The following is a 19,554-nucleotide window of genomic DNA, read 5'->3' on the forward strand; positions in this document are numbered from 1 at the left end:
GATTTGGTCGGTTGGCGTGGTGATTTGGCCAGGGTTGCTTCTTGGCGAAGACTGGGCCTCGGGCGAGCCGGAAGTATGTTTGTCGCTGGAGGGGGGCCTCGGGCGAGACGTAGATCCTCCGGGGTCGGCTGCCCTTGCCCGAGGCTGGGCTCGAGCGAGGCGTGATCGAGTCCCTCGAATGGATCGATCCCTGACTTAGTCGCACCCATCAGGCCTTTGCAGCTTTGTGCTGATGGGGGTTACCAGCTGAGAATTAGGAGTCTTGAGGGTACCCCTAATTATGGTCCTCGACACTACTGATCAGGGGTTCGTAGGCTGGCCCTCGAAGGGTTCACAGCCGCCTCAGACACAGAGCGAGGGATGACCCTGGGTACATTCGATACATAACCAAGGCTCGGGCTATGCTCCCGAGGTACCCTAGGACATTTCCGAGACCAGCGGGAATGATCTTGTAACGGAATCCCATCAGAGGGAGGCATCGAGCCCTCGGACCCCGTCAAAAGGGGACCGGGTCTGGCAGATCACCCGCAGGTACTTTTGGAGCGCGCCTCCGGGCCTCTAGCCGACCCCTAACAAATGGGGCACGGGCGTCCACTCGGATTACCCGTCAGCAGCTCGCTGGAGACACCATGTTCGGCGCCCTCCAAGGGCAACATGGCGCTTTCCCCCCTCCTCCTTGGGGAAAGGCGACAAAGGGGCGTATGTAAAAAAGTCGAGTCTGTCCTTGACCGTCCTCTCGCCCTGTGCAGAGGCTCGGGGGCTGCTCTCGCAAACCCGGCTCCGGCCAAACCGTTGACAGCGTCAACATACCAGCCCGAGAACTTGGGACCCGACCGTACACCCGGGCTACGGCCAGCTCGCATGAGGGAACAACCAGACCAGCCGAAGTGTTGCGAAACGCACTAAGACCTCGAAGGAGTCAAACCACTCCTCCGAGGCCTCGGGGGCTACACCCGGCGGGTGCGCTCGCGCGCACCCACCGGAACAAAATGCAACCAGGAAAGGCTGGTCCCCTTGCAAAAAAGTGCGACAAAAGCCTCCAAGCGAGTATTAACACTCCCTTCGAGGCTCGGGGGCTACTGTCGGGGACCATAATTAGGTGTACCCTCAAGGCTCCTAAATCTCAGCTGGTAACCCCCATCAGCACGAAGCTACAAAGGCCTGATGGGTGCGATTTAGTCAAGGATCGGTCCATTCAAGGGACGCGATCGCGCCTCGCCCGAGCCCAGCCTCGGGCAAGGGCAGCCGACCCCGAAGGGTTTACGTCTCGCCCGAGGACCCCCTACAGTGACGAACGCACCTTCGGCTCGCCCGAGGCCCAGTCTTCACCAAGAAGCAACCTTGGCCAAATCGCCACGCCAACCGACCAAATCACAGGAGCATTTAATGCAAAGGTGGCCTGACACCTTTGTCCTGACGCGCGTCCTCCAGTTGACAGAGCCGAAGTGACCGTAGTCACTTCGCCGCTCCACTGACCAGTCTAACAAGAGGACAGCGCCGCCTGCGCCGCTCCGACTGCTGTGCCACACGACAGAGTGAGGCTGACGGCAGCCAAGCCCGGCCCCAGGCGCTATGGCAAACTCCGCTTCGCCCGACCCCAGGGCTCGGACTCGGGCTCAGCCCCGGAAGACGACGAACTCCGCTTCGCCCGACCCCAGGGCTCGGACTCGGGCTCAGCCATGGAAGACGACGAACTCTACTTCACCGACCCCAGGGCTCGGACTCGGGCTCAGCCCCGGAAGACGACGAACTCCGCTTCGCCCGACCCCAGGGCTCGGACTCGGGCTCAGCCCCGGAAGACGACGAACTCCGCTTCACCCGACCCCAGGGCTCGGACTCGGGCTCAGCCCCGGAAGACAACGAACTCCGCTTCGCCTGACCCCAGGGCTCGGACTCGGGCTCAGCCCCGAAGGACGACGAACTCCGCTTCGCCCGACCCCAGGGCTCAGACTCAGCCCTGGCATCAGCCGACGGTCTCCGCCTCGCCCGACCCAGGGGCTCGGACTCGACCTCGGCCTTGGAAGACAGACTCGACCTCGGAGGAGCCTCCACCTCGCTCAACCCAGGGCACGAACCAACCACGTCAACAGGAGGCGCCATCATTACCCTGCCCCAAGCTGACTCAGGCTACGGGGAACAAGACCGGCGTCCCATCTGGCTCGCTCCACTATACGAGTAATGATGGCGCCCCACACACTCTATGACGACGGCGGCTCTCATCCCCCTTACGGAAGCAAGAGGACGTCAGCAAGGACTCGACAGCCCCGACAGCTGTCCTTCCGCCAGGCTCCGGCGCTCCTCCGACGGCCACGACATCACACGAACCGGGTGCCAAAACCTCTCCGGCTGCCACGATGGCATGTACTTAGGGCGCTAGCTCTCCTCCGCTAGACACGTTAGCACACTGCTACACCCCCATTGTACACCTGGATCCTTTCCTTATGCCTATAAAAGGAAGATCCAGGGCCCTCTTACGAGGGTTGGCCACGCGGGGAAGGACGGGACGGCGCTCGCGTGAGGCCGCTCGCTCCCTCCCGCGTGGACGCTTGTAACCCCCTACTGCAAGCGCACCCGACCTGGGCGCGGGACAAACACGAAGGTCGCGGGATTTCACCTCTCACGCCTGTCTCCCTCCGGCTTCTTCCCCCCTTCGCGCTCCGTCTCGCGCCGACCCGTCTGGGCTGGGGCACGCGGCGATAATTTACTCGTCGGTCCAGGGACCCCCCGGGTTCGAAACGCCGACAGATAGCCAACACAAGCTCATGCTACGACCATCTATACCCTTCACATTGATCTCGCACCATCTATGTAGACACGTTTTCTACTTATTGCGCACCTCATCATCTCCATCGTGAACCTTGCCAAACTATGGCTCTAGATTCAGCGTAATTTTGCCCAACTGTTGTCTCACACACACCCTCTCACTCTTCGTCTATCTATTTGTCTACTCTACATCTTTGTATGTTTCCCTAGATCCTCACTTTTTTTGAATCCATTGATGAACTATAGGGTCATATTAAAGCTTCATTGATGTCATCATATGGTTCTAGTGCTCCTGCTACAAAGGTAACCTAACCCTAACCCTAACCTGCTAATAATAACCCTATATCTATACATCATATGGTTCTTTTCCTAAAGTTGTTGAGAAGGCGCTGATGAGTGACCATGGCTGGCTCCAATGACGACACAATTGAGGTCGATACCAATGAGGAGTTGTTTGTGTAGGAGAGCCAGAGATGACAATGATGATGGCATGCACAAGGAACATGGGGCCATGTTCGGTCATAGCATTGAGGCTCCCATCGATGTCAGCGATGATCATTAAGGCAGGGCTCCAAACATAGAGGACGATAATAATGCCAAGAGCTCACATCTCTCTACCTCTTTTGTGTGGAAGGATTATGATGAGATCTTCAAAAGTGTTAATGTTGATATGGTCATGTATGCAACTAAGTGTATCCATTGCTCTAGGAGGTACTCTCTCTCTCTATTGGTGGCATTGGTCACCCTTCCTAGTATGGGATAAATGTGTTAAGAGGCACGATAAAGCTTGTATGACTCAGTCTCAAATCTATTTTAAACTAATGTTAATATGTGTAATTAAGAGTATAGTCCTGATGTTGCTTGTACTCAGTTGGTTTGATTGATTGCTAGCCCCGATGTTCTGACCTATATGAGTGAATATAGGGAATTTGAAGAGTGTATTAAAACTTCTCATAACCCTAATTTTGTTATAGTCAAACCACCACTAGCAACATACTAAATTACTTCGTCGATTGCAAGGCTAAGCTTGTTAAAGCTCTTAGTTTTGCTTCTGGTATTAATTAAGATTGTATAACCTCTGACCTTAATGTTGTAAAAATATATGCTTTTTGGGGTGAAAGAGGTATATTAGATATTATGTTTTTTGTGTGTTTGAAGGATATTTTAGAGATCTATTCTAGGCTGTCGAATAGGAAAAATGGGAGGAGCAACAGTAACGGCTAGTTTGGCAACACCTTTTTCCAAAGGGATTCCTATTTACCCAAGGGAAAATGAACTAATTTCCTTTGAGAAAATTAAAACCCCTTGGGAAAAATGGGGTTCCCAAACTAGCCCTAAAGTGTCATTTTAAATAGTTGTACCAGTATTGTCTGCCTTCTTCACAGTATCATCATCGGAGCAAACCAAAGAAATGAACCAATAATTGGAGACGCTCTCCTCTATATGAGGAAATTGGGGATGCAAGGGCAAGCAACAGTTGTCAATGGAGTTTTCATGTTGCAATGAAAAAGATTGGATAAGCTTTAACAACTTAATCATGTGTGGGAGAATCAGTTTGTTGGATCTGCATTTGTGCTAGAATGATTCACTCCAAAATAAACATGAGGAATTAGGAAATGTGGGCTCACATTTCACGGATTGATGTGCTCTTTTCTATATATCATGGATAGATATATTTGTATGTGCACTTACAGTCACCCGGTCATTATTGCATCGATGTTACAGACACCCGTGTGCATAAGTACATCTCTCGAACAGAATGGAACTGTACCTTGCAGGCATGTACCAAGGACCTAGCATATATATACATGAACCTATGCAATGTACAAGGTAAACCATTACAGGAGCTGCAGCGGTGCCACCAGCTGATCAGGTAACATTTTCTATACAAGGAGACAATCACCAGGCAAATCCTGACAGCAAGGAGGTTAGCAACATAGCATCAACCACCAACACAGTGGGGTCATCTTAGGTGGCCACCACTACCAGCATCCATGGTTCCTAAGCGAAAATGTTTCGGCCAAGAACAATGTTGAACACACTGCTCTGCACTGAGGCAGGAAATACTATATTGGTAAGATGAAACAAAACCATCAGGAAAAAAGAGGACTTGTTGGACCATATAGTGTGTAACTTTCCTACTTGTAGTTTGTTATATGATTGTCAGTTTAATTAGACCGCATCAAAGAGCCCCTCCGTCATCTTCATGCTCATTGGAAAGGCCAAGAGAGCAGACAACAACTACCGTTGTGACTCCACGTCGTTGTCTACTCTATTGTTGTTGTTGTCGGGATCCACAGAGCCACTCTCTGGATTACTTGTTGCTTTTGATCCCCCTATCTCAGCCTTGCATAGAGGGCACAACGCGTTTATCTGGAGCCATTTATCTATGCATTCCATGTGGAAGACATGTGCACAGGGAAGTTCGCGCAGGTCTTCGTTGTTTGAGAACTTTGACAAGCAGATGCAGCAAATCTGCAGTTCCCCCAATAACCAAAATTCGTTACAAATGTGTAATAGACAACATGATATATGAGAAGGGGAAAGAGAGCTCACAGCATCTTCTGCAGAAATAGTTCGCTCTTTGTCAGTTCCAGCTGCCAAGACTCCACCACCATCTCCTCCCACATCCCCATCATGAACCCTCTTTGATTGGAACTTGTATGCCACCAAGGTATTGATTGCCTCTGTGGTAGCGCCTCTGTTCATATCCAAATCCTCATGGACGCCCAGAACGGAGATTATACAGGGCAGGCAGCAGCATATCATTGTACATAAAATGAAAGGCAACGCGTAGCCAATGAAGCCAAACGCAAGGAACACTAGACAGATCCTGGAAATGGTTACAAACAAGAGATAAAACATCTAAGTTGTGGCTAGAGGATTGCAACCAATCAACACATACCTGTATAGGTTAGGAGCGTCATGGGCAGAAGAACGGCTACCAAACATCCACACATTTCCCACAACAAACCAGACGGCAAAGAAACAATCCAACACCAATTTAAAGCAGGCAACCATTGCGTAAAACCTACATAGATTAATGCGTCATCACTTCATTATGAACGAAAATATCATATTAAAAAACTTCAAACATTTGCACCATTTATAGGATGCATTTCAAATACTAAATCCAGAGTACCAAATAAGTCATATGATGTAGTAGCCTCTAATGTTTTATGTTGTTGTTAATAGGAAAAATGCAGTAAAAAATTATTGAAGGTAGATTATCATCATAGTGAAAGTTCTCAGGATCATGTGGATCCTAAATACCGAAAATAGCATAGGTGGATCCACCTCAAGTCCTCAACTATGCAATATTTAGTTATGTATGCACAGATTTATCCATGGAAGAATATTACCTTGGACTTGCCATTGGTAAGTTAGTTCTTGAGACTCCAGTACTGTTGGCACCTTCCACAGCTTCTGATGCATGAGGAGATGAAACGACAGCATAAGAATTAATCTCGGATATGTTCATTCCTGGCGACCTTTGGGGTGGCATCTCCTGCTCCATGTCTAGGCGATTGCGGTGAAGATAACGCCAGTAAAGATGCGGAAGAATAGCAATACAACCTATTGTATAGCCAAGAAGCCATGTAAACAATGGAGCCTGTGGGTGCTCGTTCCTTGATACTGACAGAACAACAACAGCTGCTACAATCTGACTAAGATTTACAATAAGTTCGATTGAGATCCAGAAGCCAGAATTCAAAGGGTTCTGTTGACGGTGGCCTCGATCTATTCTTGCTGAGGATGCATTGTGAGAGTTAGATACATCGTTTGTACCGGAAGATGTATCTGGGCTTGGTGAAACTTCATTCGAAGGACCTCTGCTGCGATGCAGCTCATCCGAGCCACTATGATCATCCTGGTGAGATGTTGATGCGGTCATACCATCACTCATTGGTATATCGATTGTGTGATCACGCTGGCTCAAGTTTCCAGTGTGAGCCATCAATAAAGGATGATTGTGTGCTTGGCCTTCAGGGGTGATAAAACAGGAGCAACATTCATAAGCTAGACAGTCATATGACACGTTGGTTTGATACCCTCCTTTGACATGCACTGATCAAATATCCTTGTTACAAAACTTAACTAAGGTACTTCATTTTTTCCTAGTGAAGCACCTGAGATAACTTTTAATCTACCTGAAGAAGTAAAGTAAACAAGGTGTTAATTGACTGCAAATCGTCCTGAATAAACTACGAAACACTTTGTCTAAGCTAAGACAGAATAATTGATTAGACATGATTAGACTAGAAGGAAAGATTGCAGCCAAGTTATATGAAGTGTGTCTGGAGATTAGAGTCGTTGCCTAAGGTGAACCCCACTTTCCATAACCCCAACTAGCATTCTTCTGACTTTGACATTACATCCAACTATTGCATTCTATTTCACTGTCAAACTAAGGTGAGCTTGACTGCAAATTAGTCACACCAAAAATAATAATAATAATAGTCTTCTTCTTTTTATTTTTAAAGAAAAGATTGATACAGAGGCAAATGACATGTCAATATACCTCGTTTTTCTAGCTATAGTGATATGGAACGAATTATCCTCGTAAAATATTGCAGCCCACTAACGAGCGGAGTAGTCTGGTACACTAAAACAACATAATACTACCTAGCAGATGGCCACACCTTGGGCGTAGTTTCGCAAGGAGTACCCGTGAGCAAACCAAGGCTAACATGACAAATCATAGGAATGAAGTGCATAGCAGTGGTGATAGCTAAACATTGGTTCAACATAGGATTGTTCAAGAATGCATGTTGCAGCAACGAGAGAACACCACAACTGAATCGCCTAAATAACTAACGGCCCAGAAGCATGTGAGGACGAGGAATAGTGGCCACCAGCTACGGGAGCCCACATCCTATGTGCGTTAAATCGAACAAAAAGAGCATCGCGGCAACGACACACTGATGGATGATCGACAACAACAACACGTCATGCAACGCCCCAACCAACTGGGGCGAGCAAATCGGTGAGGCCGAGGCCTACGATATAGACTGGCCGGAGATGAATGGAATGAAACAAACCCACATTCCGCTGATCAGACTGCAAGGCAGGACAGAGGAAGGAGGGTGCAGGGCAATATACGTACCTAGCGGGAACGGGGGCTCCGGTTAAGGTTGTTCCTTTCTCCTCGACTCGTTTATCCTCTTGCCGTCGTCGACTTTGTATAAATGTAGCTGCCCCCCGGGTAAGTTGTCGGGGGGTCCTCGTCCTCGGCGGGGAGGGGAGGGGAGGAGAGGGGACAGCCGGAGAGAGGAGAAGGCAAGAGGTAGCTCGGTAAATATAGGTCGACACTCGGGGTGGCAGGATCGGAGAGCCCGGGAACGCCGTCGTTGACAGCCAGCGCATGCGATGCGGGCATGCGGCGTTCTTCTTCTCCATTTGGAGATGGAAACTCGTGTGCGATTCGGTGGCAGGGCAGATTAAGTTAAGGAATTGCTCACATGGCTTCCTCGTGTCGTTTAGCGTCTTTTGCCTAAAGCTGGACAAAGGGAGGAAACGGGGAGCTAGGCAAACTTTTGGTGAAAAAATGTGGGGGACGAAGTGCATGGCTAAAATTGATGAGGTTTTTTATTCTAATTTGCATGTCAGTGTTAATATAAGGCAGTGAGTAGCATCAACAATTATTTCCTGAGAAACCATGTTGTTTTATTATTCCATTTATCTAAACTCTGGAACATGCATCAACGTCAGCATCAGCACTTCAACAGTCATGGGCTCTCCCATCCTCGAATTTTTTCATCTAGCGGTCTGACCTTGATTTGTGAAGGCCCATGATACACGGACACACGCATTCTTGGTCTGCATGTAGTGCACACATGACACACAGTGTCCTTTTGTGGGTTTAACTTGTTGCACCAATTAAGCATGTGAATGATTTAGCTTGGACTCCTCGTGCCATTGGCATTATAAGGTTGTATCAAATCTAAGCCAACAATCAACAAAATTTGACTTGCAGTGGTTGAAGAATGAATTTGACTATTTGAGCTCTTATATCTTGAGGTCGTTCTAGATACTCCAGCAATATATATATCCATGAAGTATGCTGAAATCATGACTCACGAATTTCATACGTGTTAGCAAACTATTCATTTCCTTCGAGACCATAAGTAATTATGATAGAATTCCACTGCATCTCAAAATCCTCTTCGGCTTCTGAACCCTAGACATAAGCATTCAAAACAACCGAAAACTTCTTGTCTTGTTTTTGTTAGAGGGACTACCTTCTTAGGAATCTTCTCCACAATGTGTCACATGCAGAACCTATAAAACTATATGTAGAAAATAGAATGAATTGTTGCTTTCATGCTAGCAACTTCATCCATTATAATAAGCCTTGGGGGTTTTTCTCCCATTGCCATAAGGGAAGTCTAGAATAGGACTCAATCTTCTCATTTACTGGAAAAGCACCTCCAAAGAAGAAACTTTGCATACGATGGTTGACGGTAGTAAAAGGTGCAAAAATCATATTATATTGGTTTGTGCTATATGTTGCATCAAAAGACACTAAATCACCAAAATCACTGTAGTTTTTTCTACTTGTACCATCAACCCAAAATATGCATACCAACTTTCCTTGCTCATCCACAACGAAATCATAGAAGAATGTAGAGTTTGCCTCTTTCGTTTTCCCATCGGAGCAACAAATAATTCAACATATGCATTCTTTATTTTATCCATAAGTCATTGATAGTAGTTCTAAAGGTCTATCTTCATGCATCTATTTGAATCTATCGCTTACTTGTAGAATCTTATATGCTTGCGAGATGCGAATAATTGTTTTATGGCGTGTGAGTAAGGTAGTCTTGGCTCTTTGACTGATTGAATGGTTTGATCGAAGAAAAAGGAATTTATTATGCAAGACTAGACAATGATTATGATGCTCGACCATTGAAGCGATATAGAACCTATTGTTCGAAACCAACTTCACATATATAAGTGCATGACATCCACATATTATCTCTAAGCGCTTCTTTGGCTTCTTTGATCTAGAAGGAGCAACAAGACATTTAGGATATTTATTCGAGAAACCTTGTGTCGAGCATAAGAACCTCTTTGTAGGAAACGGGTGACGCCTAAGAGGGGGGGGTGAATTAGGACTTCTAAAACTTTCGCTAAACTATGGCCACAATTAAATCCCTAGAGCAAAACCTATGCAAATAGTCAAACTAGAATGTGCAAACTAGGTTTTGTCTAAGTGTTGCTATCTCTACCGCAAAGGCTAAGTTTCAATCTACACTAGATATGTATGAATACAAGATTGAAACTTAAATGCTTAATATAAATGCGGAAACTTAAAGAGCAAAGTAGAGAAGCAAACTCTCGTGGATGACGCCGGTATTTTTACCGAGGTATCCGGAACCGTGCAAGGTCCCGACTAATCCTCGTTGGTGCCCCTACGCAAAGGGAAGCCCACGCGAGGGCCAAGCACCTTCGGTCGAGTAACTCCGTAGAGAGCCACGGGCCTTCTCCACACGCAAGTGGTGCTCCGCTTCCGGCTCCTCTCGGACGCTCCCCGCCGTCTCCACTATCGAGCTTCCGGCCGAAACGCCGCGGGCCTCGTTCCCTCCGGTACACGGTGGCGGCCGTGACACAAACGCGGTTGTCACGGTCTCGCAAGACTCTCGCCCCACTTGGTACAAATACAACGACTCACGCAAGAGCCGAGGGGTTGTGTGGTTTGTCTAAACTCACTCAACTAACTAGGGTTTACCTAGAGCAAGCGCTAAAGCGGTCTAACTAACCTAAGCACTTCGCAAAGCACCTACGCTAATCACCGAGTGATTCTATTAAGCACTTGGGTGTAAGAGCACTTGGGAATGTCTACAATATTGCTTGGTATGTTGCTTGGGCTCCCACACATGAGAATGGCCGGTTGGGGGTGTATTTATAGCCCCCAACACAATTGTAGCCGTTGGAGAAAAGCTGCTGCTCTCTGCGGCACACCGGACAGTCCGGTGTGCACCGGACAGTCCGGTGGTGCACCGGACAGCGCACTGTAGCCTGTCCGGTGCGCCTAGCCGTTGCCTGTCTGACTCCTGTCAGAGCAGGTGACCGTTGGCGCCGCAGGCTCCGGGTGCCACCTGGAACTAGCCGTTGGGCTGCAGTTCCCAGGTGCACCGGACAGTCCGGCGTGTGGGCACCAGACAGTCCGGTGTGCCACCGGACAGTCCGGTGCTCCACGCACAGACAGTCCGCACGCCTCCTTTCTTGGACTTTTCTTGATCTTCTTAATGTCTTCTTTTGAGGTGTTGCTTTCCTCAATTCCTTAGTCCAAGTAGTTCTTGCATCCTGTGAACTACAAACATAAACACTAGGAAACTTGTTAGTCCACAGATTGTGTTAATCATCAAACACCAAAACTTACTTAGCCAAATGGCCCGGGGTCCATTTTCCTTACAATCTCCCCCTTTTTGGTGATTGATGACAACACAACCAAAGCAAGCAAATAATACAAGTATTTGAGTGTAAATATGCAATCTACTTGTTAGGATGCATGATTGTCCCCTTAATGTGATATTATGGACTTAAGCCTCCCCCTAACTCCATAATTCACTTACTTCCTATTTTGGACCAAATAACCAAAACCACTTGACAGGGCACTTGCAGAATTTAAAATTTTAAATTGGTGGTGTTTGGTGTTTGATACATTTTTCATTGCTTTGGTCCCTAAAATTCTCCCCCTTTGGAATCAACCACCGAAAAGGAAGACATTAAAAGTATGTAGGAAGTAAAATAAAACTTGCCCTCAAGAAATTAAAGCTCCTGTAGAACAAGAACATATGAAAACTCCCCCTAAATGAGTGTTCTCTTTTAGAAAGAAATTTCTCCCCTTTTTAGAGACGAAGAAATACTCCCCCTGACAGAGATCTTCTACTTAGGAAAAAGCATGTGAAAATTAGAGAGGTGCAAGACATGATTTGAAAAGACTAACTTCCCTTATGCATAGGTAACAGAATATGATTGAACCACTTATGCATTTATAGCAACAAGGAAGTATAAGATTTGAAATAGTAGTCTAATCAATTATTGGAGAAGACATGTAAATGATACTTGAGAGTTCTTGGAGATTTTGCAGTGGAAGATTGTTGTCTTTCTCCGGGGACTTCATTTTTCTTACAATGAGACTATCACATGAAATAGACTTGAAAAAGTGTTAGTCTCAAAGTCTTAGATTATAGAGTAATCTCCCCCTAAAAGTGTGCATACAAGTTTTTGAATACTTGTAGGAGACATGCACTTTGATCTGATATCAAGAGGGGTAGGTTATCCATAATCCGAGCTTTGGCACATATAAGTTAAATGATACAACTAGTAGGGATCAAGATTATCAACTGATGCATCATTTACTATGGAGTGATATAAAAGCTATGTGCCATGCTTTAAATAAGCATTTTGAGCCATGTAGGTTTGCTAAAGAATATGAATTGAAAACAAGCAATCCTACCATATGATTTGCCTAGTATGCATTATTTTAAAACGTAGGTAAATAACAATTTTAGTACTAGGCAGGATAGGTAAACTAGATACAAGGTAAATAGATACGCATATCTAAAAACAAGAGATACAATAAATCTAGTTACCTTAGTCATGGGTGGGAAATTTGGGTCCAAAATTTTCACTAGCCCACTTGGCAATAAACTTGATCCAATATGATGTATTCCATGATATACATCCTAATTTTGCCAAGTCTCCAAATTTCCCGAAGACCTTTGGTCCACTCACTTCCCTTTCGGGATCCAAACCTTCTTGGTGCTTCTCATGGTTGAAATAATTTCCTTTGGCACCCAGATGCGTTTGGCCCCCTTTCCTTTGTTGGCTTGCTTGTTGGCCTTGATTGCTATCACCTTTCCATTCTTTTTCTTCTTGATCAAATATGGTGTAGCAGCCTTTTTGTCCACCTTTTTGATGTAGGTGTTGGAGATTTTGCTTGATGGCTTTTGCTTGAGTTTTTGCCTTTGCTTATCCCCGGTCATCGTCTTGCATTGGAAAGACTTGTGGCCTTCCTTGTGGCATAACCTACAAATCACGGTTTCTCCCTCCATAGGCTTGTTCACTCCCGCAGTGGTGTTATCCTGTGGAGGTTGGATTTGTTTGGCTTTGCCTTTCTTTTCATACAAAGCCTTGCCAAGACGGGCCACTTCTTGCCTTAATTGCTCATTTTCCTTTGCAACCTCATCCGAACATGTTTCTATAACAATATTCTCAACAAGAACTTGGTTGCAGGAGTTAGTGTCATTAAGTGAATCAAAGCAAGAAGTAGAAGCATCCTTTTTAATAATTTCAGGAATTTTAACTAGAGATGCTACAGGGGTGCTACCAATATTTTCTAGCTTAGTAGTTAGCTCATCATTGTGTATGCTAAGAATTTCCATTTTCTCTAGCAAATTTTCAATGGTATTTTGGGAGCTAGCTAACTTAGCCTTAAGTTTTTCATTCTTTTTAAAAAGACCATCATCGGTAGCAGTGGATGGAGCACTAGACTCTAATAGCTCAATTTTAGTTGATAACTCACTATTCAAGTTTGCAAAAGTTTCAAATTTTTCTAGCAAACCTTTGTAATCATTTTGGGAGCTAATCAACTTATTTTTCAAAGTTTTAAGTTGGGCTTTTTGCTTAGTGCAAACATCCTGGAAAAATTCAACGGCTTCCGCAAGCTCATCTATGGAGGGCTTTCCCTCACCTTCATCATCACTACTACTTTCATCACTAGAGGATGGAATGCTTTTGTTACCTCTTGCCATAAGGCATTTGTGTGATGACCGTGATGAGCGTGATGAGGATCGGTGGCTGCGCGTCCTTGGAGGTTCATCTTCACTTGAAGAATCATCCCAAGTTCTAACACTTGTTAGTGCCTTGCCTTTGCTCCTCTCCTTTTTGGGTTTGGCCATAGTTGGACAGCTGTCCCTGAAGTGGCCCTTCTCCCCACATGCGAAGCATCCTCTCTTTCTTTGCTTTTTCCTGTCAATGTTAAAGAGAATATCTTCGACCTGCAGTGGGACACCCATTAGATTAATCTTGCGGATCATCCCCATTACCTTTCCGACGCGTCGGATTGTTTCTTCGTCCTCGGAGGATGATGTGCATGGTTGATTATCTTCATCATCATCACTCTCTTCTTCTTCTTCTTCACTTGAGGAACTTGGTGTGGAAGCCTTCTTTTTACCCTTCCTCTTATCACATGCAAACGCATATGGCCTTGAGGAAGTTGGCTCCTCTCCCCGACACATTTTTCGCGACATTTCAAAAGCCGCGATTTTCCCAATCACAATTGTCGGGGTCATGTTGCTCAAGTCCTCCATGTTGTGAAGGATGGTGATGATGCTCCCATATCTTCGTTGAGGTAGAAGGGAGATAATCTTCCTCACAATGTCCGCATCACCTAGCTTATTAATGCCAATAGAATTGAGCTCATTGATAATTAGATTTAAACGAGAATACATGTCTCTAACAAGCTCATCATCTTTCATAGCAAAAGAATTATACTCATTTAAGACTAGGCAATGTTTTTGCTCACGGACATTGGATGTGCCGTCATGGAGCTCATGCAGTTTTAGCCAAATCTCATTAGCAGTTTTCAAGGTAAATACTTGATTAAAAATATCCATGCTAAGAGATTCATACAAGCAATTTTTGGCTCTAGCATTTAAATGAATTTCTTTTTCCTCACTCGTGGTGGGTTTCTCGGGATTCTTGAGGGGTTTCATCCCGTCACGAGTGACTCTCCAAACACCTAGATCAACGGCCTCTAGGTAACAAGCCATTCTAGCACTATAATATGGGAAGTTAGTGCCGTCGAAGTGTGGTGGCCTATGGGTATCCATCCCTTCCTCCAAAAAGCGTCGGCTCTTTTAGCGGTGAAGCTAAAGCGTTTCAAATGAGCCAAACCGGCCTCTGATACCACTTGTAGGAAACGGGTGACGCCTAAGAGGGGGGGGTGAATTAGGACTTCTAAAACTTTCGCTAAACTATGGCCACAATTAAATCCCTAGAGCAAAACCTATGCAAATAGTCAAACTAGAATGTGCAAACTAGGTTTTGTCTAAGTGTTGCTATCTCTACCGCAAAGGCTAAGTTTCAATCTACACTAGATATGTATGAATACAAGATTGAAACTTAAATGCTTAATATAAATGCGGAAACTTAAAGAGCAAAGTAGAGAAGCAAACTCTCGTGGATGACGCCGGTATTTTTACCGAGGTATCCGGAACCGTGCAAGGTCCCGACTAATCCTCGTTGGTGCCCCTACGCAAAGGGAAGCCCACGCGAGGGCCAAGCACCTTCGGTCGAGTAACTCCGTAGAGAGCCACGGGCCTTCTCCACACGCAAGTGGTGCTCCGCTTCCGGCTCCTCTCGGACGCTCCCCGGCGTCTCCACTATCGAGCTTCCGGCCGAAACGCCGCGGGCCTCGTTCCCTCCGGTACACGGTGGCGGCCGTGACACAAACGCGGTTGTCACGGTCTCGCAAGACTCTCGCCCCACTTGGTACAAATACAACGACTCACGCAAGAGCCGAGGGGTTGTGTGGTTTGTCTAAACTCACTCAACTAACTAGGGTTTACCTAGAGCAAGCGCTAAAGCGGTCTAACTAACCTAAGCACTTCGCAAAGCACCTACGCTAATCACCGAGTGATTCTATTAAGCACTTGAGTGTAAGAGCACTTGGGAATGTCTACAATATTGCTTGGTATGTTGCTTGGGCTCCCACACATGAGAATGGCCGGTTGGGGGTGTATTTATAGCCCCCAACACAATTGTAGCCGTTGGAGAAAAGCTGCTGCTCTCTGCGGCACACCGGACAGTCCGGTGTGCACCGGACAGCGCACTGTAGCCTGTCCGGTGCGCCTAGCCGTTGCCTGTCTGACTCCTGTCAGAGCAGGTGACCGTTGGCGCCGCAGGCTCCGGGTGCCACCTAGAACTAGCCGTTGGGCTGCAGTTCCCAGGTGCACCGGACAGTCCGGCGTGTGGGCACCGGACAGTCCGGTGTGCCACCGGACAGTCCGGTGCTCCACGCACAGACAGTCCGCACGCCTCCTTTCTTGGACTTTTCTTGATCTTAATGTCTTCTTTTGAGGTGTTGCTTTCCTCAATTCCTTAGTCCAAGTAGTTCTCGCATCCTGTGAACTACAAACATAAACACTAGGAAACTTGTTAGTCCACAGATTGTGTTAATCATCAAACACCAAAACTTACTTAGCCAAATGGCCCGGGGTCCATTTTCCTTACACTCTTGTTCTCAATCACATCAAGCACTTTGCCTTGAGCTCCTATACGCACCAAGAAACCAACTTGACGTGCATTTGTTTTATAGAATTCTTCCACGACCTCTAGAGAATCAAATGACATTCCAACGACTACCTTGAGTCCGTCCTCAAAGGAAGGTACACATGATGAACGTTGCAAAATAAAACATAAAAATTATCACATTTAACAGTACATACTTCTTGTTCACCATTGGCAACCAATTAAACTAAAGCAAAATAGCTCACTGATGTAGGAAGAATTGGGTTTTGGGGTGTACTAAATATATCATTACATGTGTCCATGTGGATGTTGGGCGCGCCAATGGCGATGGTGCCAGTGCCATGGACAACACTGGCTTTAGTATGATTAGCATCGTGTGTGTTGACATCTTGTCCATGGTGATGAACAACTTTGCCACAAAGAAGAGGGTGCGCGTGTCCACGTCATGCTCATGGATATGAACAACTTGAACAAACGAGTCGACATTGTGTCCATGGCCATGACCCATGAACGAGGTGTGTCAACATTGTGCCCATGCTAACGAATATGATCAGGGAGCACGTCAATGCCATTGCCACCAATAGGGGGCACATCTATCCATGGCACCACCGATATTAGGATATGACAACTGGGACCTTGTTGCACGATCATCCATGGTACCACTAGGATCGAGGAACATGATCATGGAGCTTGTCGTGCATTCATCCAAGGCGTTCGGGAGAGCCATCAAGCCGCCAAGCGAATACACGTCCTGGGCTCCTAGCCATGGCCATGGCCAAACAGGAGAGATGTCGTCATCGGACGCGTATAGGACATTATTGGAAGGCCTAGAATGGTCGTTATTGGGCGTATGGTTGTTGGTTGGCTACGTCACTGGTGACTATTGACCCTATGTTTGTGTACCCTGATCGGCTGATCCCATGGTGGCTTGGTCACTAGCCATGGCTGAACTAGTGGTTGTTGGATGGCTGGTGGATGCAGTTGTGGAAGGTTGCTACGACAGTCCTAGCGGAAGTTGATTCGTCTCTGTACCATTGGGAAGACAAGGAGGCTACGAGAGGCAGTCTCGTGTATAGGATATATGTTCGCAGTGAAGAGACCTGCAGCCGATGTGCATCATGGCCCCTAGCTGCCAGTGGAGATGTCACTGGGTGACGTAGCCGTGGTGAATGGAGTCATGGGCTCATGGCTTCACCGGCAACATGTGCAGGTGCAGCCTCGTTTCCCCGCGAGGAGAAGCACCGTCGCTTCCATGTTCCATGACAGGGAACGCGGCCGGTAAGTGGTAACCCCCAGTGATTTGGGGGTGGGCTAACTGCTAAGTGCTAACTACTTTGGGAAGGCCCGTAGCGTTGCCTGCATTGGGCCGGATGTTTGTGGCGCTTACCGGAAGCGGCCCACGTTGCATCCAGGAGCAGCAACGTTACTGGCTGTGGGCCTGTCGCCTTGTGTACAACTACAGCCTTTCGGCCCTAACGAAGCGGCTCGCATCCATCCCTCCCTGTTCGACGATGACATGACAGGAATGTGCACGGTGCGGCCGCTACTACAGTAATACTACTGCAGCGTTCACGGAGGGAGGATGCCCATGTACTCCTACTGTAGTGTACATTGGCATGCGTGTTCAGGACATGTGGATCGCACATTGTGAGCAACAACAAGTCAAGTGCTATCAGTAGCGAAAAGTCATGGCTTCTGGAGTTCTGGTTCAGTTTCCTCCTATCCCCCTGCAGCTCCCCCACTAGTGCTTGTTCCCCCGGACACTCAAGCGGACTTGCAGCGTACGTACGTACAGTTCTGCTCCCGTTTCCCACTACCGCTGTTATCCTAACTGTACTGCTTTCAGAATACTATAGTCTACATTTATTAGAGAAAACGTTGATATGGTTTACAAAATGTTGGTCTACTAAAAAAAGCAGTACAGTTTTGCCTAACTGAAGTAATCCATCAAACACCTTTATTAATAAACACATTCAATCAAACATTACAGTTTAATTAAACTGTAAATAAACCTTACTGCCAAACAGACGGTGCCACTGACAAAAGTTCAGACCGAGGACCTGGGCCGGCCACAACCACGATTACTGTGGTAGTAGTAATAACTTATTGATGGAGCACGTACCACGGACTTTTCAAAAGTGGTGGCAAGTCGCTTGCGAATTGGGCATCGGATTCGGGTGCTCCTCACTGAGCCGACAGGATGTACGTTGACTGACTCCTCCCTCCATCGGGCTGCACCTTCCTGGGCAAGCCGTCCGCCGCCCGCCTCTTTTTTTTTTTCTCTGCACGGAGGGGAGAACCGCAAGCTTTGACCAGGTGAGCGACAGAGTGAGCGTGTTGGGTATGGGTAGCAGGGTAGGTTCGCCCCAGTCGGCAGGCAGTTGATCGGAGGGGACAAGCAGTTGATCGTGCTTTGACCTGACGATTGGTGCGCAATACCAGAACAGCCCGTTTGGAATAATCTAGTTATAGTAGAGTTGGGCACGTTTGTTTACTTGCAGAATTATACAATCCAGGTTATTTTATATAGATTATATAATTCAGATCCTATAATTCTATTAGAGAAGTTTGTTTACACGAATTAGTAGTAGATAAAAAAGGCAAACAATAATCTAAAATAAGTACCTCATGGTCTGCTTATGGATTATCATAATATAGATATCTAGATTATATAGTCCACTTCCATAATCTATGTTGCTTGTTTTGTCTCTTTTCTTATTTAAGTTGGATTATATAATCTAAAGGGCAAACAAGCATAGCATCAAGCTAATTTGTTTGGGATCATAATCTACCTACATTATATAACCTAATTTATTTTGAACTAGGTGCTAGTTTAAAATAAGTGAAATTATATATGATCCCAAACAAACTTATGTTTTTGTATGTATATAATAAAAGCATATAATAGAAGTGAAGTGAAAGGAAAAAAATTTCCTACACATATCAAATTTTCGTTCACGTTAGTCCACTCTTACAACTAAGATCCCGTTTGATTGCACTAAAGTCAATAATTAGCGGACTAAAAAATCTAGTGAAAATAGTTGCGTATTTAGTTGGGCTTAACCACCAAATGAATCGATAGATAGTTTAGTGTGCAGTTAATAATTAATTGAAACTATTAGCTTAGGGCGACGTTCTAGTCTTCGGATTGATTGCCGCTAGATTAGAGAGGTTGCTGTGTTTCTTGATCCTTTTTTATCCTTTTCTTTAGTTTGGCCATGTGCGTTAGGCAGAGGCCGGGAGCTTGTACTAAGACTTTGTATCCGCTTGATGTAACGTATTTGTAACCTTTATCTATAAAGCTTCCTTTATCAAAAAAGTTAGCTTAGGGTGTTTAGGGATCTATTTGGTTCAATGGACTAAATTAGTCTTTTTATTTTAGCCACATTTAGTCTCTAAATTGCTAACGAGTGGGACTAAAATAGAGATTAAACTGTTTTAGTTTGTAGTCACTCAAGGGATGACTAAAAAAGACTAAATCATATTAATTCTACATTTTGCCCCTCATTTATTTCAGTTGCACTAATG

The 19,554-nt window shown here is 46.1% G+C and overlaps 1 protein-coding gene across 1 annotated transcript; it reads right to left on the bottom strand.

The window, feature by feature from the left end:
- Positions 1-4,395: 4,395 nt before the first annotated feature.
- On the bottom strand, positions 4,396-8,000 carry LOC100384053 (putative RING zinc finger domain superfamily protein). The gene is given in 5 exon segments (NM_001176657.1): positions 4,396-5,238; positions 5,320-5,596; positions 5,669-5,794; positions 6,126-6,914; positions 7,871-8,000. Coding segments are annotated over 4 exon segments (1,233 nt in total). The 5' UTR covers positions 6,722-6,914; positions 7,871-8,000; the 3' UTR covers positions 4,396-5,004.
- Between the last annotated feature and the right edge of the window lie 11,554 nt (positions 8,001-19,554).

This window comes from Zea mays, chromosome 3, assembly GCF_902167145.1.
Source record: "Zea mays cultivar B73 chromosome 3, Zm-B73-REFERENCE-NAM-5.0, whole genome shotgun sequence".
NCBI lineage: Eukaryota > Viridiplantae > Streptophyta > Magnoliopsida > Poales > Poaceae > Zea > Zea mays.